At 39.1% G+C, this 20,548-nt stretch overlaps 1 protein-coding gene across 5 annotated transcripts in view; it reads left to right on the top strand.

Moving 5' to 3' along the window:
- ADGRB3 (adhesion G protein-coupled receptor B3) overlaps window positions 1-20,548 on the top strand; it is a 585,030-nt gene that overhangs the window by 270,517 nt on the left and 293,965 nt on the right. For all 5 annotated transcript variants that reach the window (XM_078386075.1, XM_073000099.2, XM_078386069.1 and 2 more), the window contains 2 exons: window positions 11,053-11,121; window positions 14,117-14,225. In XM_078386075.1, the coding sequence (XP_078242201.1) occupies window positions 11,053-11,121; window positions 14,117-14,225 (178 nt within the window). The remainder of the gene's footprint in view (window positions 1-11,052; window positions 11,122-14,116; window positions 14,226-20,548) is intronic.

The following is a 20,548-nucleotide window of genomic DNA, read 5'->3' as shown; positions in this document are numbered from 1 at the left end:
CTGGAGGAGCATGATTTGCGCATCCGTTCCTTTTATAAACATGCATGTGTAGACGCAGCCAGAGGAAGGAAGGCTTGTCCACAGGCTTGATCTCACTCCCCTACTACAGGTTGCCTTGACTGACACAGAAATTTGTCCAGACCAGACCCTTCATTTTGAATCAGAAATATCCAAAGTAGAATAGTCTTCTCAACAGGAGAGGAAACAGCATCAATATTTGAACAAAATACACCATTAAGTCTATTTTTTTTGTATGAGATTTTTAAAATGGCACATTTGCTAGATGGTTTGCATTGTGCTAATAAGACATTTAAAGCTAAATTTATAATAATAAATGTGTATATATTGTTTTTCCCAAGTATGAAGTTTCTCTTCATTAATTAACCTTTAATTAACCTTTGAAGAACATGGAGATATTTAATGGATATTTGTGTTATCTTATAAATTTCCAGAGGTGCAGGGAAGGACAACTATTGGAAATGAAGTTATCTCCTTTAGAAAGAATATTTTAGTTTAAATTCCTTTTCATCTTATTTTCACATTCTCTTTTATTATGGGCTATATATCACTGCCCTTCCAGTGGAGCAGTACAGAATAAATGAGGGATGCCTCGCATATTTCCTGGCATGTATGTCAGGAATCTGATTCATCATATTCGCGAAGGTTCACGGCCGGGATCTAATGATTATTGTGGGTTTTTCGGGCTCTTTGGCCATGTTCTGAAGGTTGTTCTTCCTAATGGTTTGCCAGTCTCTGTGGCAGGCATCTTCAGAGGACAGCACTCTGTCCTCTGGTCCTCTGTGCTGTCCTCTGAACAGAGTGGACAGAGTGCTGTCCTCTGAAGATGCTGGCCACAGAGACTGGTGAAACGTTAGGAAGTACAACCTTCAGAACACGGCCAAAGAGCCTGAAAAAGCCACAACAACCAATCTGATTCATCACTTTCCTAAAGCCATTGGAGAATTTTTACACTGCCTTCACTGAATATTGGATCGTCTCTCATTCCAGTCCTTCTTTTCAGTTTCTAATTAGTCAGTGTTCTAATCTTTCATTATTTTCCCTTTTTTTAATTTTTATTTTTAACAAGGGGTGACAAAAAGGGAAAAGGGAATTGAGGTTAAGAGGGAAGAGGAGAAACAATAACATACTAACATCCATTCTATACATATTGCCATATCAAAATTCCAAATTACTCTTTTTACTATTTTCTGCCTTGCAGATTTAAGTTCTCATTTCAATGTATGCTCTTCATACACTGTCTGTTAACTCAATCCATTTATAGAATAAGTCCCATCTTTCAGTTGCCTTTTGTAAAGGACAGTCCTTCATCACTTCTGATAAAAGTCCATTTCCGCTGTTTCCCGTGTCTTCTCTATGAGATCTTCTTGTTTTGGTACCGTCGGACTTTTCTAATCTTTCACTATTGACATTCACCAATTTTCTAATTAAAGAGTTTTCCTTATGATGCCACTGAAAAGCCTGCCAGTAACTTTGGAAAAGGGTTGTAGATTATTGATGGAATAATGGTTTATATACAATTTTAAAAACAAACCCAAGATCAATCCCCTGAATCCTTTGGTTGGGCATGGGAAAGACTTCAGTGCTATCTGAGGTCATGGAAAGCCACATACAGTCAATGTAGACAATACATTGTTGTCCACCATGGAGACAGTATTGAACTAAATGGGTCAAATAGACATCTTGCCCCTTGGAAGAAGAGCCAACCTATATAGCCTTGGGTAAGCTTCACAGCCCAGAATGCCACCCCAAATAAAGGAATGATAAACCATTTCTCAGTAGTTTATACCTAGGAAACCCTGAAAAGAGTACCCATCAGTCAGAATTGACTTGGTACCATCTAATTATTATAAGGGTACCTCCTATATTGTGAGTTGGAAAATAAACATGGCTTGTGCCCAAATTCAAAAACAACAGCACCAAAAATTAGAACACAGTCAGGAAGCTCATCAAAAACATTGGTGGTACTCCTCTAAGTGAAATTTTCACTGGAGTCCCATTTCCTTTAGACAAGTGATAATGAAAAGTGTTTGATGCAAAATGTGTTGAGGTGTACATCAATAGACAATCCACCATATGTTGCCAAAACTTTGTTGCTGGTTTATGTAGATTTTATCTGTGAAAAAATGATGAGGTGGAGGATTGGCCAAGAAAAGTGAACAGCATAAAATACCATGGAAAACATGTTACATCAATAAAATGTAACATATAAAGGGTGTAGTTCTGGGGGTAGAACCCTTAGCAGAGGTTTTCAGAGGTGTAGTTTTTGGGGTAGAACCTGTAGCAGTAATTGGCTGTGCTCAAGGCAAGTTGAATGATGCCAAGAGGTGAGTGTCCCAGCTGGCTGTCCACAGCTGTCTCCCTGTGCACCTCTAGGAGTTGGTTTAAGATGAACCCTTCCTCCAGTGTGTGTATTAGTTGTGCATACCATGTTCCAGGGTTACAGGTATAATCCTTTGAAGACTTTGTGCACACATTATTATAGCTAGTGTAAAAAATAGTTTTTTAGAGGCAGCTGTCTGACATGTTTGTTGTGATGGTAATGTTCAGTGTGGGTGACAACAATTGGTGGTGATGAAGTACTTGCGTCTCTACTATAGCAATCTAAGAATTCAGTGGTTTGCATGTTTACGTGGAAGTAAATTCCATTCTTCATAGCAGACCTTATTCCCAGGTAAGGTGCACAGAAGAGTAAGTTCTGACACCTCAGACTGATTTACATATATAATCTGGAGCCTTTTTCAGAAAATGTAATCATGAAACTGCACACATTTCCCTGCCTGCTTTGTTCAGGGTGGCTGTGGTACAAGCAAGTATTTGGAGGACATAACTACACTGGCATGTGATTTTTGTGGTGATAAGCTTTAAGACTTTAATTGCAACATACGGAGATTGGCATTTCCTTTGAATAATGTAAATAGCTCTCTCCCGTGTGGAGATATAAAAACATTGAATATAGCAATTTAAGTATTGTTAATATTTGTTCTTATAATGCAGAAGGGAAGAGCTCTAATTCCCAAGAAATACTCAGAATTTGAGTGCAAACATATTAATGCTTTGGCAGTCTCCCTTGTCACATACACAGCAGTGGGTCTGGATAGAATAAGACCAAACAATGTCATGATTTCACAATTTAGATTTATTTTGATAGCTAATGTTAGGGATGCCAGCTGTTATCGATTGTCACACTTTTGGAAGAATCAAAGCATAGTTTATGCACTGTAAATGCAACAGGTGTGTGTGTTGAACTCTTTTTTCCCTATAGCTTATCTCTTGAGCAACTTTTCTCCCAATTGGATTTCTGTACATCTCTTTGCTGTGTCACACAGAAAAACAATTCTAGGGTTTGGAAACAACTGCCTGGGGGCTTAGAGGGTCAAACTAGTGGGCAGAGGATCACACACTTTCTGTGATCTGTACTGAAGGTGTGGCCCCTTAACATTGCTTTGCAGGCATTTAGGAACACCCTGGTTCTCATATGTATCATTCTGTCTTCTATAGATATGGGCATGATCTACTGATTCGGCAGTTCAGCACAGTTAGTTTCCTAGCTGAACAGCTGATTTGGAGTTTTGTGTCTCACCCCCTCCACTGGCTTATCCACTCAGAGGCAGCTCCCAGAGGAGGTGAGGTGGGGCACTGCTACATAGTGGATGTCTACTGGAGGAGGTAGGGTGCCAAACTGTGGATCAGCTGTTCAGCCAGAACATGAACCATTCCAAACCAGCAGTTTGTACCCATCTCTAGTATTTAATACAATGTTACTTACGATGTCCATTTTCTTTATGTAAAATGTTGAGTAGAATGAAATAAATGGGAGATTGGATCCAAGATTTTGGTATACTTAGAGCAGATTTACTGACATAAATAGCCTATAGATCTTGCTCCAACCCATTGTACTCAGTTTTACTACGCTAGGGAAAGGTAATGTTAAGCATGGAGTATAACACCCAGAATGTCCCAGACTGTGTGGCTAGTGGGTATTCTGGGAGTTGTAGTCCAAAATATCATCTCTGTTAAGCTATGCTACTCAATCTAATTCTTTTGAACTTGGGTTAAGCAGAAGGTCTGTCTTTTAAAATGTAAAAAGTAGAAAGATAATGGTCAGGCTGCAGATAAAACCTGAATTACTTAAAAAAATAGAAATGGATAGATATCAGACCTGGGCCTAGCATTTACAGATAAAGATAAAAGTAGTACTTTGCTAGAATGAATTTTGAAAGAAAACTCTGAGAAGCACTTGAGGGAAATAGAGTGAAAGAAAATGTGTTATTTAAAGCTGTCTGATATCATTCTAAATGTCTGATGTGTGATTCAGTTAAAGATATTTCAATAAGGAAGATAATGAAATGCAGAAAACAACAGCTTGAAGTTGGAATGTTTGAGAATTATCTTTCCTATTGCAGTTTCTACTCTCCTATCACCACCTACACACACACAAAATAAAGTGTGCACTAGTTTTTCCTTGGCATCACAGTTTCAATTATTTAAATGGGAGATTGATTAACTAACAGTACAATCTTAAGTTTTTTATATTGAGAAAAAGTCTCAGTGGCACTCATTCACAGGTCAGTGGATTCAGTTAAGACCTGTGATTCTAAATTAGGCTTCCCTGTGAGTAAACATGATGAAGATTGTATCACAAGGCCACATACTTCTTTAGGAGCACATACTGTTAAACTCAGTGGGACTTGTGCATGGCAGAAATCAATGGGAGCTATCCCCAAGTATTATGCAACATGATTTTAGTTAGTTGATGGCAGGAAATTGTAGTTCGTGACACATTAAAAAAATCTGAATAGTTAAGAGCATCTTTTTTTTTTACTTTTGCAAACCATTTTTGTGCTGGGATGAATATACAGTATTAAATCAAAACCAAAGTAGTAGAGACAATTAAAGCTTTTACTTAAATAATACACTATTATATTTCTTAATATTTAAAAAAGACTGCTAGGTCAAGGTTTTGCTAATATAGGCGTTAATTTAAACATCATCAATTAATGAATTTAATGAATAAAAAGATGATGGTGTCCATTAAAATCCATTACACTGAAAGGCGCTACACCCAAATAATAAGCTGTGATACAGTTTGCCATCTGGAACACAGCCCAAAGGGCACTTTGTACAGGTAGGCATGCACACACACACACACACACACATACATGCATACATCCTGCCAAATCCAACAGCACAACATTTTTTGCTGCACTCAGATACCAGTTGCTACTTTCATGATGGATACTTCACCTTGATGCATGACAAAGTTCAAAGAAATCATACTATTGATTTTTTACAAGTGGAAATAACCAGGGGTAGCAAAGATAAAAGTAGCCACCTCTTCTTGAAGCAGAAGACATCAAAAAGAGGTGGCAAGAATACACAGAGGAATTATATTAAAAAGATTTGGATATCCCGGACAACCCAGACAATGTAGTTGCTGACCTTGAGCCAGACATCCTGGAAAGTGAAGTCAAGTGGGCCTTAGAAAGCCTGGCTAACAACAAGGCCAGTGGAGGTGATGGCATTCCAGTTGAACTATTCAAAATCTTAAAAGATGACGCTGTTAAGGTGCTACATTCAATATGCCAGCAAGTTTGGAAAACTCAACAGTGGCCAGAGGATTGGAAAAGATCAGTCTACATCCCAATCCCAAAGAAAGTCAGTGCCAAAGAATGCTCCAACTACCACACAATTGCACTCATTTCTCACGCTAGCAAGGTTATGCTCAAAATCTTACAAGGTAGGCTTCAGCAGTATGTGGACCAAGAACTCCCAGAAGTACAAGCTGGATTCCGAAGGGGCAGAGGAACGAGAGACCAAATTGCTAACATGCGCTGGATTATGGAGAAAGCCAGAGAGTTCCAGAAAAATATCTACTTCTGCTTCATTGACTATGCAAAAGCTTTTTTGACTGTGTGGACCACAGCAAACTATGGCAAGTCCTTAAAGAGATGGGAGTGCCTGACCACCTTATCTATCTCCTGAGAAACCTATATGTGGGACAGGAAGCAACAGTTAGAACTGGATATGGAACAACTGATTGGTTCAAAATTGGGAAAGGAGTACGACAAGACTGTATATTGTCCGCCGGCTTATTTAACTTATATGCAGAATACATCATGCGGAAGGCTGGACTGGAGGAATCCCAAGCCGGAATTAAGATTGCCGGAAGAAATATCAACAACCTCCGATATGCAGATGATACCACTCTGATGGCAGAAAGTGAGGAGGAATTAAAGGACCTTGTAATGAGGGTGAAAGAAGAGAGTGCAAAAAACGGTCTGAAACTCAACATCAAAAAAACTAAGATAATGCCCACTGGTCCCATCACCTCCTGGGAAATTGAAGGAGAAGATATGGAGGCAGTGACAGATTTTAGTTTCTTGGGCTCCATGATCACTGCAGATGGAGACAGCAGCCACAAAATTAAAAGACCCCTGCTTCTTGGGAGGAAAGTGTTGACAAACCTTGACAGCATCTTAAAAAGCAGAGACATCACCTTGCCAACAAAAGTCCGCATAGTCAAAGCTGTGGTTTTTCCTGTCATGATGTATGGAAGTGAGAGCTGGACCATAAAGAAAGCAGACCACCAAAGAATTGATGCCTTTGAATTGTGGTGCTGGAGGAGGCTCTTAAGAGTCCCCTGGACTGCAAGGAGAACAAACCTATCAATTCTAAAGGAAATCAACCCTGAGTGCTCACTGGAAGGACAGATCCTGAAGCTGATGCTTCAGTACAGTGGTGCCTTGCACAACGAGCGCCCCGTACAGTGATGAATTCGCTCTACGGGGATGTTTTTTGATTGCTAATGCGATCGCAGAGCGATGGCCCCAGTGGGCAAAAATCGCAGAGCGAAGGTCGGTAAGCGGTTCGCTTACCGACCTTCACTTTGCGACCCGCCGACCAGCTGTTCCGCGGCTTCAAAATGGCTGCTGGAAGCCCCAAAATGGTCACACGCAGCGTTTTCGCGCCCTCGTTAAGCGAGGGGTGGGTGCGAAAATGGCTGCCGGCCATAGAGGAACATCGCTGTACGGTGAGTAAATCAGCCAATTGGAACACATTAAACTAAGTTTAATGCATTCCAATGGCTTTTTTCTTTCCGTACAGCGATGTTTCACACAGCAAGGGTTAATCCGGAATGGATTAACCTCGCTGTGTGAGGCACCACTGTACTTTGGCCATCTCATGAGAAGAGAAGACTCCTTGGAAAAGACCCTGATGTTAGGAAAGTGTGATGGCAAGAGGAGAAGAGGACGACAGAAGATGAGATGACTGGACAGTGTTTGCGAAGCAATCAACATGAACTTGACACAGCTGTGGGAGGCAGTGAAAGATAGGAGGGCCTGGCGTGCTCTGGTCCATGGGGTCACGAAGAGTCGGACATGACTAAACGACAATGACGACGAGCAAAGATTACAGGTTTTCCATTTGTTTAGTACAATGGTTCTTCTTCTTGGCCTCTGTGAATCACACCCTGGGTGATCCGTGCCTGCATGGAGCCTCATCAGAAGATTCTAGAGCTTCTGCAGTAGCAATGAACACATTAGAATATGCCCCTCCCCACCCGTATAAGTACCTTGGCGCCAAGCATTCCCTTTCAGTTTCTTTCAACCGCCTCCATCTTTTCCGACTCTTAACCAGCAATACCACGAAACTCAGCCTCTTGACACCAAAGTCGATTGACAGTCCATCGACTCCAGATGCAAACTGGATGCCTCTGACCATGGATCTCAGCCACAGGTTCCATCTGTATTACTTACCTCTCTAGGATCGGACATTGTTGTTACTGACCTGCCATCACCGACAGAGGTTTTGCAGACCTATGCCCAACTTATGATTGACATGCCTAAATCCCTTGATCTGCAAATCCACCGACCATCAACAGAAACAGCTGATCATCTATATGACCCAATCTCTAAAACTACAACTCTGGTACACATATCGATGTTTCCATCTCTCCTTAGTACTGCCCAGAGATCCTGGACAAAACCAGCTTTCTCCCATACCATGTCCAAGCGGATAGATAACCTCTATAGAATCCATGACCCAGGAGCCATTTCCCTCTAAAAATAAACAGCTCCAAATTCTATATTTGTCGAAGCCTCTCGATTGAGATCTCGACACCGACAATCCCTCATACCACCAAATAAAGACAGCTGACTAATAGACTCTATGGGTATATGGCTTTACTCTTCCTCAGCCTTTACCATGCAAGTTGCTAATTATCAAAGAGCCATGGGAGCTTACCAACGCTTCCTCTGGAACAACATGTCCACCTTTATTGAATCCCTGCCAAAGGATAAAAAGATACTAGCACAAACCTTCCAACAAGAAGGTCTCTCCATTGCTAAACAACAGATGCTTTCCGCCCGCCACACCATAGACGCTACAGCCAAGACCATGGCCACTTCATTCGCCCCACACCGTTTTTCCTGGCTCAGAATGGCCGGCTTAGCCGAAGATGTTCGGGCACGTATTGAAGACCTCCCGTTTAATGGAGCAGGTCTTTTCCATGCTGAAACTAACGATATACTAGAGAACATACAAAAGAAATGTTCAGCAGCCAGACGTTGGGGAGTTTACCCTTCCTACTAGCAAAGTCCTTAGCAAAGTCAATGGAAACGACTCTATAACTCATACCAGAGGTTCCAACGAGCTCGTGTGTTCCTCCCTGCAGAAAAGAGACAAAATCTCTTCACCTTATTTCGCGGCTTCACTCCACTTTGATACCTGCCTTAATGGTGCAACAGTGGCAGTGGTTCTTAACCTTGGTTACTCAGGTGTTTGTGAACTGCAACTCCCAGAAACCCCAGGCAGCACAGCTGATGGTGAAGGCTTCTGGGAGTTGCAGTCCAAAAACACCTGAGTAACCCAAGGTTAAGAACCACTGCTCTAAGGATTCCTGCCCATGAGGTGCAGGTACACCAATGCTCTTAGGTACACTGAAGGCCCAAGAACATATCTCCTTTCCTCAGTGCTGCTGACCAGGAAAGAGAAGAGGACAACTATGGTAGGAAAGAGGGCTCTTACCTAGTAAAGCGGAACTGTAAAGAGAGTTGGGGTCAGAGTGTTCTCCAGAGTGTCTCTAATCCTCTCCTGCTTTTGAGTGTTTTCAGCAAATTTTCTAGACCAGCCATTCTTAACAGGGGTCATGCTTCATCACACACCACTTTATGAAGTTCATTATACAACTCATACAATCCTGATTCAGCCTACATTTCTTTCATACAGTTTCTATGGCTGTGGATGAAAAAGGTGGAGAATGGCTGGTCTAAACCATGAAGCTAAAGTATGCATGTGTGCACCACCATAGTTTGGCATGTGTGTGAAAGAGTGTTTTGTCTTTTGAGTAGTATCCCCGAGAAATGGAGCTCAACATGACAGATGTGCTGTTTTTCATTCAAGTTTTTCATTCAAGTTTTTCATTCAAGTTTAAGCATGCATATTTCCTGCTAAAACAAGCCTGACCCCCTGACCCCAAGACAGTTTTATCTTGTTTCAGTGCTGGCAGTGGAACAGCATCTTCCAGTGCACCTGAGGGAAGACCAGCTCAAGGAGTACCTCACTGTGTCCTCCCAACACCTTGTCACCACTATCTACATGCTGGTTTCTGCTGCTTGAAGCAGCTCTCTCACTGCCTTAAGCATTGAGAAGCACCTTCTGGGCTTTGTTTGTGAGCATAACTGGGGTTGAATTAGCCGCTTACACTGTACTCAAAGCTTCAGAAATGCCCAGTGGACTTCTGAGGGTTTTAAAAAGTATGAACAGTGGACTTTCATGCCAAATCAAGCATTCCTTTTAAAAGTTCCCTCCATTTGAAATATTGGGATGGAATCAACACTTCATTCATTGTCTTTCCCTCATCAAAAGTGTATTGATAGTTCATAATACCCCACTAAAAATGTCAACCTTTGTAAGATTTTTCATGACTACATAAGAGCAAAAACACAAATCAGTGACATAATTTAGAAAAAAATCCTCAAAATACAATTTGCATAAAAAACCTATATTCTGTACATAATATAAGATTTTCTTTGCAAAATATTTTTTCTTCACAAAAAAATTCATGGATGTCTCACAAAAAAGTTCAGCTATGTGAAAAATGCACAAAAACAGTCACAATTTCTCCCTACAGATAGAAAGCATTTTTTTTTGTTCTTGCTTCTAAGAATGAAATAAATAATTTTTTGCATCCCTCTCTGTGGAGTAAAAGGTGTTGGTGTTTGAGACTCTGAAGTCCAGAAACCATCTTTAATGCAGGGAGCTAATGTTTAGCTGTAGTTTCCTCCATATCAGAAAATAATGGTATAGTGTTTTTTTTTATAAAAACAAGTAAAATAAAAGTTAATATTTGATCATTTGGTCTGTGTAACATGATGTTTTTGCAAATGAATTAAATGGAACAAGGTGACTTACTAAGTATGGGTGTCTTACACTAGAAACAGGTGTTGGTAGGTACTCCAACTCCATCCGTGATAAAATATACATGATGGTTATGGAAGAGCAGACAACTGCTTCTATAGGGTATCTGATCTTGGTTATTCTGCAGTCATGGTGGTGCAAATGTATACTCAATGTACAAACAGGAATAAGTAGAAAGTGATGAAGGATTTCTTCATAAAAACTTTCAGAGGTGTAGTTTTTAGTTCTGCTAGTCTATTGTAGCAAAACAATAGAGTATTGGCCACCTTCCTGTTCTTGTCGCATATGCTTTCATGGACTGTATCCCACTTGCATTTGAGGCAGTGGCCAGAACCTTAGTTATCTAGAGAGCCTAATAACCACAGAGGTTAGGATCAGTTCCTTTGAAGTACGGGCATCTTAAAAAGTATGGAGTAATGCATTATCACCAGATGTATAACAGGGTAGATACCAGTGCTATAATGTTGTTATTTTAATATTGACCTAATCTGTTTTTAATGAGGTTTGAGCAGAAAAAAAGTATATAAAGCTGAATCATATAAATTGCTGAGTTATTGTGTTGCATGCCATGCATTTATTTTACAGAAGTTCATTGTCTTCTTGAATTTGCAGAACTTCTTTCAAATAGTTAGCAACCTCTTGGATGAAGAGAACAAAGAGAAATGGGAAGACGCACAGCAGGTAAAACTGTGTAGACAACTGTGGGTTATATTGCTCCCTAAGCTTATAAAAGAGATTGTAATTCTGAATGATGGAAAGTAAGGGGCTATCTCAGGATTTCATTTGGTGTTCTTTTTTTTAAATCCCTCTCAAACAGCCTTTGCCAAGCAGACACACACTCTTAAGTGTGCTGAATGACAGTCCCCTTCATTTCAGCAATAATCTGGCTAGGATGGTTGTCAAACATCTCTGGAGGCTGCCCAGTTGCAGAAGGTTTGGAGGTGGTGGTAAACAGGCCACCATTTGGGACTGAAGTTCAGACTATGGCCTGCATATGGGAATGGGAACTATGGGTCGTGGCTGTCACCTCCATATCCTAACTGTGGCTTTCCCAGGGGAATCTGGTTTGACCCTGAGCAACAGACAAGGGTAGTTTGGCTTATGGTCTGCTAGAATCTTCTTATGAAGTTATGCAACACAAACAAGGCCCTCTTAAGGGGAGTGCTTCGAGCCTGGCTTAAGGGGAATGCACATACTTTCTCTACTACCCCTTTCTTTCTTTCTTTCTTTCTTTCTTTCTTTCTTTCTTTCTTTCTTTCTTTCTTTCTTTCTTTCTTTCTTTCTTTCTTTCTTTCTTTCTTTCTTTCTTTTGTATTTATTTATTTTCTTTGTTTGTTTGTTTGTTTGACTTCTGTTCCTCCCATCTGGCTACAAGGCCACTCTGGGCAGTTATTCTCCTTGTTCCTCTCTTGCTTCTCAGATTTGCAGAGGTCTGAGCTGATCCACTGTAAGGATCTTTTGAAATTATATGGAGAACTGCATGATGCCAGGCAGAAAAAAAGATGGGCATGCCTTAAAAAAAAAAAAAAAAGCTAAACCAGCCATTTATATCTTTGGATGGCCATGCACAGGTAGTAGGGTTGGTCATTCAAAAGCATCTTATTTCCTGAGATTTCAGAGTCAACACCTGAGGTCAGGGACAGGGTCTTATGATGTTATGGGAGCAGGTTTGACAAGGGTAAGGAGGGAAGTACAGAATTTTTTTGGGCCAGATGACTGTGGAATGGATATGGGGTGAGTCCAGATAAGTAGGCCATAATTCAGATAAAACCCAGCTAACAAGATAATATGGCAAACTAGGTCCAGGAAGGAAAGACACATTTTGAAGCCTGAGCAGGTATCATGACATGCCCGGCAACTGAGATGTAGCAACAGAGCACATGTGCACAATCCTCACAATTGATCTACCATGCATGCACTTTAAATAATTTGAAACAACTATTTTTATGCAGTGATCGCTTCTGCTATTCAGCATTTTATTCCTGTTGCTATTTAATAAATATTGTTTTTATGCTGTTTTCCTGAATTTCATGTCAATATTTGCATATTTTAACTTTAAATTTGCACTTTGTTTTTTGTAAGTTGCCCTCAGTGCCATTAATAGGTAGAAGGGAAGGGCATATCCCTTCTGAATAAATGAGCACATAAATAAATATGTTTTTGACAGAAATTCAGATATCTCTCACCCAACAGACCATAGGCCACTTTTCCCCTCAGATTCAAAGCTGTTTATAGTCACAATATGTAGAGCCAAAATAAATCATGTCATGTGCTGGGAAGAAAATAGAGTAAGACTCTCCTATGTTTGCACATATTTTATTTAGAGCACTTGAAAGGAAAACAAAATGAAATTGCTTAGCTTAAAACAGCTTACTTTTCACAAGTTGCCATTGTTTAGATTAGGTAAAATATTCATTGTCTACTATAGACAACATGCATATTTTATGGATTGTGAGAAGATGAACTTTGAGGATTTTAAAAGTTCTTTCGTTAAATTTACCAGCATAAGATGCATTTTCGCAACATAAGAATGAGTAAGCACCTACATATTCACACTTCATATTTGAGGAGTCAGTGGGAAGATGACCTCTGTCATTCACCCTTTCTCTAGCACTTCTGAAGGGCTGGGGAACAACTGGAGAGTCATGAAAAGTATTGTAAGGTGCTGGAGGAAGAAGGGAAGATCACCACCCATTCCCTCTATCTGTTGGATTCTTGATCTTTCTATGACAGGAAGGAACCCTTCTATTCACAGAATAGCCAGTCTAGACCTGTCTCCATGTGTTTTGGATGTAGGATAGGATAGTGACCCAATCACTGAGCAGAAACAAATTGCCTTTTTTGATTTTCACATTAAGTAAGATGCTTCTTGGGAATATTTCTCCACCTTCTGCTGACTTACATTAGTAGCTTACTGGTTGAAAGCCGGTTGGTGTAGCCATGCCTGTAGAAGAGTGATGATGTCACCAGCGGGGGGAGGGGTTGGTAATTAAATATCTACTCCTTCACTCTCATGGCTTGTTCAACTTGTGAATGATCTACAATAATTGTGTGAGAACAATAGGAGCTGTGGGGCAAAAGAAGGAACTGTTAAATTATCAAAAATATACCCTTGCCAGTAACAAAATCTGGTGCTATAATTTTTGGTGATGAAAGACTTCCTCTTTCCGCATGCTGCTCTGATGGCTCCAGGTTATTTGCATGTTGAACAAGCCACAGGAAAGAAGGGGAAAATCTTTAATTATCATCCTCATCCTCATCCTCCTCATAAATAAATAAATAAATAAATAAATAAATAAATAAATAAATAAATAAATAAATAAATAAATAAATAAATAAATGGCCCTGCTGCAGACATCATTACCTTTCCATACCCATAGTTTCACCAGCATGATTTCAGTAATTGTCTCCCCGCCTTAACAAAATCCCTGTCGACTGTTTTTGATGATGAGAGATGCAGCTGCTATTGTCTTAATATCTGGATTTATGTAGTCTTGTAAAGACCAAAATAAAAGTCACTTTGTACTCTTAAAATTTAGATTACAATTTGAACAAAGAATCCAAGTTCTATTTACTGTATTTTGTTATTCTGGAATCATTTGTTATATTTGTTCCGTTATATGTTATAAGTCTTATAATTACTATATGTTGACCTTTATTTTTTATTATTATTTAGATTTACCCAGGCTCGATAGAACTAATGCAGGTGATTGAAGATTTTATACACATTGTTGGAATGGGGATGATGGACTTTCAGAATTCATACTTAATGACTGGAAATGTAGGTAAGAAATAGGAATTTCTTTTTTCATATTTATATATGTATATATATATATATCTATATGCTATATTGAAAAATTGCAAGTATGTATCATATGGTATGACAAATAAAGCTGAGCTCCACTTTTCTTCTATATCTTTTGCTATTAGTTAACAAATAATATACACACCATATCTCATATGAATAGATCTGAGAAAGGCATGGTATTTTGTAGGAGGTAAAATAGACTTTCTACCCTCAAGTTACAGCTTGAAATGATTAGAAGTGTGTATGATGTGAGCACAGCTTTAAAAGTAACAGTAACACATAAACACAACTCTGAAGTTGTTTTTCCAGCACTTCTATTCATATTTTGATTCTGTTATGTATATACAGTGGTGCCTCGCATAACGATGTTAATTGGTTCCATTAAAAACATTGTTATGTGAAAACATCGTTAAGCGAAACACCATTTCCCATAGGAATGCATTGAAAACTGGTTAATCCATTCCAATAGGAGCCTATTCAATACATTTCAATGGTGAAAAAAAAATCACCAAAAATTCAAAAAGACTCAGAACGAAGCCAAATTACTTTAACGAAGGTTTTATTAGGTGCACTAACTATTCCAAGCATTTTAAACATTTTTTTAACATTTTAGAATATTTTTAAAATAGCGAAAACAGGGCTGTCAAAAAAAAGTTAAGCGAAACAGGGGACCTAAAACTGTCATTGTTAAGTGAAGCAAGGTCCCAAACATCGTTATGCGAAAATCCCCCATAGGAAACATCGTTAGGTGAGGCGGCAAAATTTCCAGCAAAGGCCATCGTTATGCAAATTCATCATTGAGCGAGGCACTCGTTAAGCGAGGCACCACTGTAATTATAAAATGTTAAATGTGTAGGTACAAATACCAACTTACTGTGAGGAATAGAATTAAATCAAACAGACATTGAATGAACAGTGCCTTCTCTCTCAAAAAGATTCAACATATGCATAGCTCAGCAGTATCAAATGCTAGTTATATTTCTGGTTGTTTTCATTTTCTGTGGTATTTTATTTATTTGCTTTTACATCCAAACCCTCATCCAAATATCTGAGTTTAAATGTGACATTTCCTGGTGCAAGAGCTACATTCAAAGCTTTAGAAACAAGTATATATATATATTTTGAAATGTCACATAAAATATTTCTTTCATTTTGGAGCTTCTCTAGCTGCTGTCCTTTTATCACAAATCCTTACATTCAAACCAGCATCAGTCACTAAGATTGAGTCTCTGGTTGTTGGGCTGAGATAATGTACACACCATAGGTGTGTAGTGCTCTTCTAAAAGTGGCTCTGACATGGCACATTATTTATTTATTTAATATATTTTTACCCTGCCTTTCTCCTTCAAAAGGACCGAAGGTGACTTACAACAGTAAAAGACAACACTTAAAATCTAAAAACAGTAAGTGCACAAATATTTAAAAAGACTAAACAATGATCACACTAACACAGTAAATAAAATGAACATCAAAAACACATTCAAAGCAACAACAATCCATTTAAAAACTTCTCTCAGACAGACAGTCACTAAAGGGAAAACTTGCCTGAAGAGAAGGATCTTCGGAAGGATAGCAAAAATGGCCTCCCACAAGTGGGAGTTCTAGAATCTGAAAGCAGCAACAGAGAAGGCCCTCTCTTGTATCCCCACCAAACATACATTTGAAGGTGGTGGGACCAAGAGAGAGGTGTCCCATGATTATTGCACCAACCCACCCTCTACCATTAGAAATCCATTTCTAATTTGCCATTAGTAGGACTCTCATTTCAAGTTCCATAAGGAATCAAGAAAGAGGCCAAAGTTCAATGGTAGTTCTAACTAGAGTAATCCCATGGAGCCTGCAATATTTGCTTTGGAATATATAAAAGATAAAAAATCAAAGGAAAATTAATAGTAATTGTTATATTTCTAAAAAAGAGAAATATGTGATCTAATACTCTTGGAAGGAGGAAAAGGCTTTCTAACTTGGTCCTCCCAGTTTTAAATTGTGTTAAGTTCAATTGAGCTTTGTTTCTGTTCTTCCTGCTGTTGATGTTATGTGCTGTTAAGTTGCTTCTGATTTATGGCAACCTCAGTGACCTCCAAAATGCCCTTTCATTAACAACCCTGGTGAGCTCTAGCAAACTAAAGCCTGCAGCTTCCCTTGTGGTCTCAACCCATTTTGCCTTCCTCTTTTCCTACTGCCTTCAATTTTTCCTAGCCTCATGCTAGGAAATGGGGCTTATTCCCAAATAAATGTGATTGGAACCCTAATACATTAGAAATCACTTTGACTGGCGTCAGGGGTTGGCAACTCATGTTGGAAATGTGGTGAGCAACCCGGGACTTTTTTTTCCTATGTAGTGGACATGCAATAGAGCAGAAAGATTTTGGAGACAGATAAAAGATATTACATAAGAAATTATACAAAAAATAGCTTTTAAACCAGAAATGTTTCTGCTAAATATAATGCCAGAAATTGTTGACAAAAAAATTAAATATATGTTGTTGTACATATTTACGGCTGCAAGGTTGATCTGGGCCCAAAAATGGAAAAATCAGGAAAATCCGAAGGTGGAGGAGCAAATTAAAAACTCATTGGATATTGCAGAAATGGATAGCCTGTCAGAGGCATTACGTGAGAACCTGAGAATATTGGTTAAAGAAAGTTGGAAAATGTTTTATGATGGTGCCCAGAAACAAACATGAGTAGAGAATATAGCATATGTTATAGATCTGAGTACTGTAACACAGCCATGGGACCAAGACTATACTATATATTGTATTATTGTAAACACTTCCCTTGTTGTTCTTGTTTTCTTTTCTTTTCTTCTTTCCCCCTGTATTTTTATTCCTTTGACTGTTGTGTATTTGTTTGTTATCTCTATTATTATTATTATTATTATTATTATTATTATTATTATTATTATTATTATTATTATTATTATTATTATTATTATTATTATTATTATTATTATTATTATCCAGTGCATAAAACAAACTTATAACCAGTGACAGTTATATTTAATCAAAGGTGGACAGTTATCGTCACTGTACTTTCTGCTTATTAGGGAATAATTGGACGCATCTCCTCAGGGATGCTTGTTTGATGTCAGTTCTCTAGTATTCTTTTGCTACCAAGGAAAAAAGCTTCTTGCTTTAAAAAAAAAAGAGCTACCTTTTTATTTCCCCAGGCATTTAATTTTTATACTGTCTAGTATGCAGTGTACAACAGAAGGTACATAGGAGATGAAGCCATTCCACTCTAGACTAAATATTATAAAAAATAAATTGTAGAGTGGAATGGCTTCAATTCCTATATACCTTCTGTCGTTTTGTCATTGCTATTAACTTTTTTTTTAATGCATTGCTTTCATTCTTGGTTGCTTTTTTAATTGTGATATTTGGAAGCTGTCCTTCAAGTGTTTTAACATCAAAATGCAGGACATTATGTCCTACAATAATTGATGCTGGCATAAAAATAAACACATGGATTGTGTTCAAGAGGACAGAGAAGAAAAAAGGAAAATCTATGTATGCTGGAGCATGCTGATACTCCTCATACCAAAATCCCTACCCTTATGGCTGCAGCACAGATATCACCTGGTTTATAGGCCAGGAAGCAACTGCTAAGTTTATTGGAACTTAAAGGAGCTTGAAACTAGTATTAGTATGTCATATCACGGGCCATTGCCGTCAGCCTTGAGGGCTGTTCCTAGCCATCACATCAAGTGTCTATATTTATTTCTTACATTTATATCTCACCTTTCCTTCAGTGAACTCAAAACAGTGCACGTGGCTCTTCATCCTGCTTTATCTTCACAAGAACCCTGTGCTCTAAGTCAGGCTGAGAGTGAATGAGAAGCCCCCAAACCATTCATTGGTTCATCTTGCTCAGTGGAGAGTAAGCCCAAATGTTGAAGTCCCAATATGGTACATTATTCTCTGCATCACACTGGCTTTCCACTCAGTCATGTAGTGATGGCTGTTCTGCCAGCCTGTTCTGCATATTCTGAATTAGCAATTGTGCAAACTGGACCCATGTTTCTGCATATTTAAACTTTCTACCCACAGATGTCCTCATTCTGAACACAGTGTGGAAATGCTAAGCATTTTGCATGCATGCAACTGGTATAATTTGCATTGGTTAATGTATATTGAAGGTTTCGCTGCATTACAGAAATATGGTTAATACTTGATGCCAACTGGTGAACAACTTCACCTTCTTTGATTTATTTGATGGGTTTAGGTTGTTCTTGTATTTATTGGTTGCTTGAAAAAGTTTTTTTGATCAGAGGTCCCAGAATTGCCTGATCAGTGTGATCAATAGTCATTCTCTGGTGTCTCTGTATGAGTTTTGACAATCCTACACACCTAATGACTGACTGGATGAGAACTTGAATGTCCTTGAATGAATGTTCAAGGTCAATAGAATCAGTAAGTTATAGTAGATAAAGTGAGAGGCTAAACAAAAGAAAAAGAAATGGGTATTAAAAATATCTCACCTAGCAACAAGTCTAATAATATAAAATGCTTCACTGGTGCTAAAAGAGCTGGAAACTGCGAGGTCATTCAGCAAGACCAAAACTGGCACTGAAAAACATTATTCATAATTTTCAGAAGGTCAGCAAAATCAATTCTGTAGTAAAGATACTTCTGGAAGTACTGATTAAAGTAGAATAATAAGAGATTGGAAGTAGCTTCTCTTGACATTTAAAAAAAAAAGGTGAGGGGTGTGATGCTCCCAACAACTGTAACTAAAATGCTGACACATTTATTTTTATTTATTTTATTTTATTTAAAATATTTTTACCCCACCTTTCATCTTTAAAAGGAGCCAAAGTGACTTCCATCAGTAAAAGACAATATTTAAAAGCTAAAAACAGTAAAAAATGCAAATATTTTTAAAAGCTGAAAACAAATACCACACTAAAATGTTAAATAAAAACATATTGAAAGCAACAAGGCACACCAATCCATTTAAAAACCTCCCCCAGACATGCAGTCATTAAGGGAAAGCCTGCCTGAAGAGAACGATCTTCATCTGCTTGTAGAAGGACAGCAAAATGGAGCCGGCTTAGCCTACAATAAGGAAGGAGTTCCAGAGTCTGGGAGCAGTGATAGAGAAGGCGCTCAATCATGTCCCCACCATATTAACCTGCGGAGGTAGTGGACCCTAGTCTTTTAGGGCTTTATAAGTCAAAACTAGCACTTTGAATTGTGCCTGGAAACAGATTGGCAGCCAGTGGAGCTGTTGTAACGTGTGTGTGTGTGTGTGTGTTATGTGATCCCTGTAACCAGCCCCAGTTAACAATCTGGCTGCATCTTTTTGGACCTGCTGTAGTTTCCAGGCACTTTCCAAAGGCAACCCCACATAGAATGTATCACAGTAATCCAGCCAGAATGTAACTAAGGCATGTGCCACTTTGGCCAGGTCAGACCTTTCCAGGAAGAGGCATAACTGGCACACTAGTTATAATTGTGCAAAAGAACTCCTGGCCGCTGTTGAAACCTGGGTGTCCAGGCTCAAAGATGAATCAAGGAGCACACCCAAGCTGCATACCTGTGTTTAACAGGCATATTCACATCTGCCTATAGAAGATTGTGAATTCTCAGGAGAAGTGAAAACCTAGCAGTGAAGTTATTGCTATGGCAGTTACTGACATTTACATAGCATTTTCTCCTCCCACTAGAAGCAGATGCGGTAGCAGTTAAGATTGCTGTCCTAAACTTTACAGTTGGGAGAACTGTAAGGCTGTTCTGCCAGTCCTCTATCCAGGCCAATCTGAGTACTTTTATACTAGAAAAACACAATGGTGGTGGTGGTAATGGCGATGGCAGCAGCGATACATGGTTACTCAGGCATAAGTGAGCCTAGTATCACAGTGCATATATTAGACTCCTGTGCATGACTAGGTGGGGCTAGGAGCAAAGGCTGGGAGCTAACTGCCTGCTGTACAGTGTTAGTGCCAGCAAAACCCGGAGTGGACCGAAACTACTGTACATGTCAATACTGTTCATGGCTCCAGCTGGCAAAAGGAATTAGGGAAACCCCACATTTCAAGGCCAGACATGGGGGTGATTATACTGTTCTGATGATACTTGCTTCACATACAAGCCCCAGCAAAACCTTTATTCTGGAACCATAGCAGCATGTCTACAGGTGTCTTATCAGATGTATATGCTAGAGAACTTCCAGTGTTCTTGCAAACAGATACTAAATGCAAGGGAGAGTTAGGAAGGGAAGGCACAGCTGTAGTGAGCTGTTGGAAGAAGAATCCATGCCCCCTTTCAAATGTTTGATTGCTCAATCCAAGCAGTG

Source organism: Pogona vitticeps, chromosome 1, assembly GCF_051106095.1.
Source record: "Pogona vitticeps strain Pit_001003342236 chromosome 1, PviZW2.1, whole genome shotgun sequence".
In the NCBI taxonomy this organism is placed as follows: domain Eukaryota; kingdom Metazoa; phylum Chordata; class Lepidosauria; order Squamata; family Agamidae; genus Pogona; species Pogona vitticeps.
Note: the sequence above shows the minus strand (reverse complement) of the source record. Positions and strands in the feature narration are given on the sequence as shown.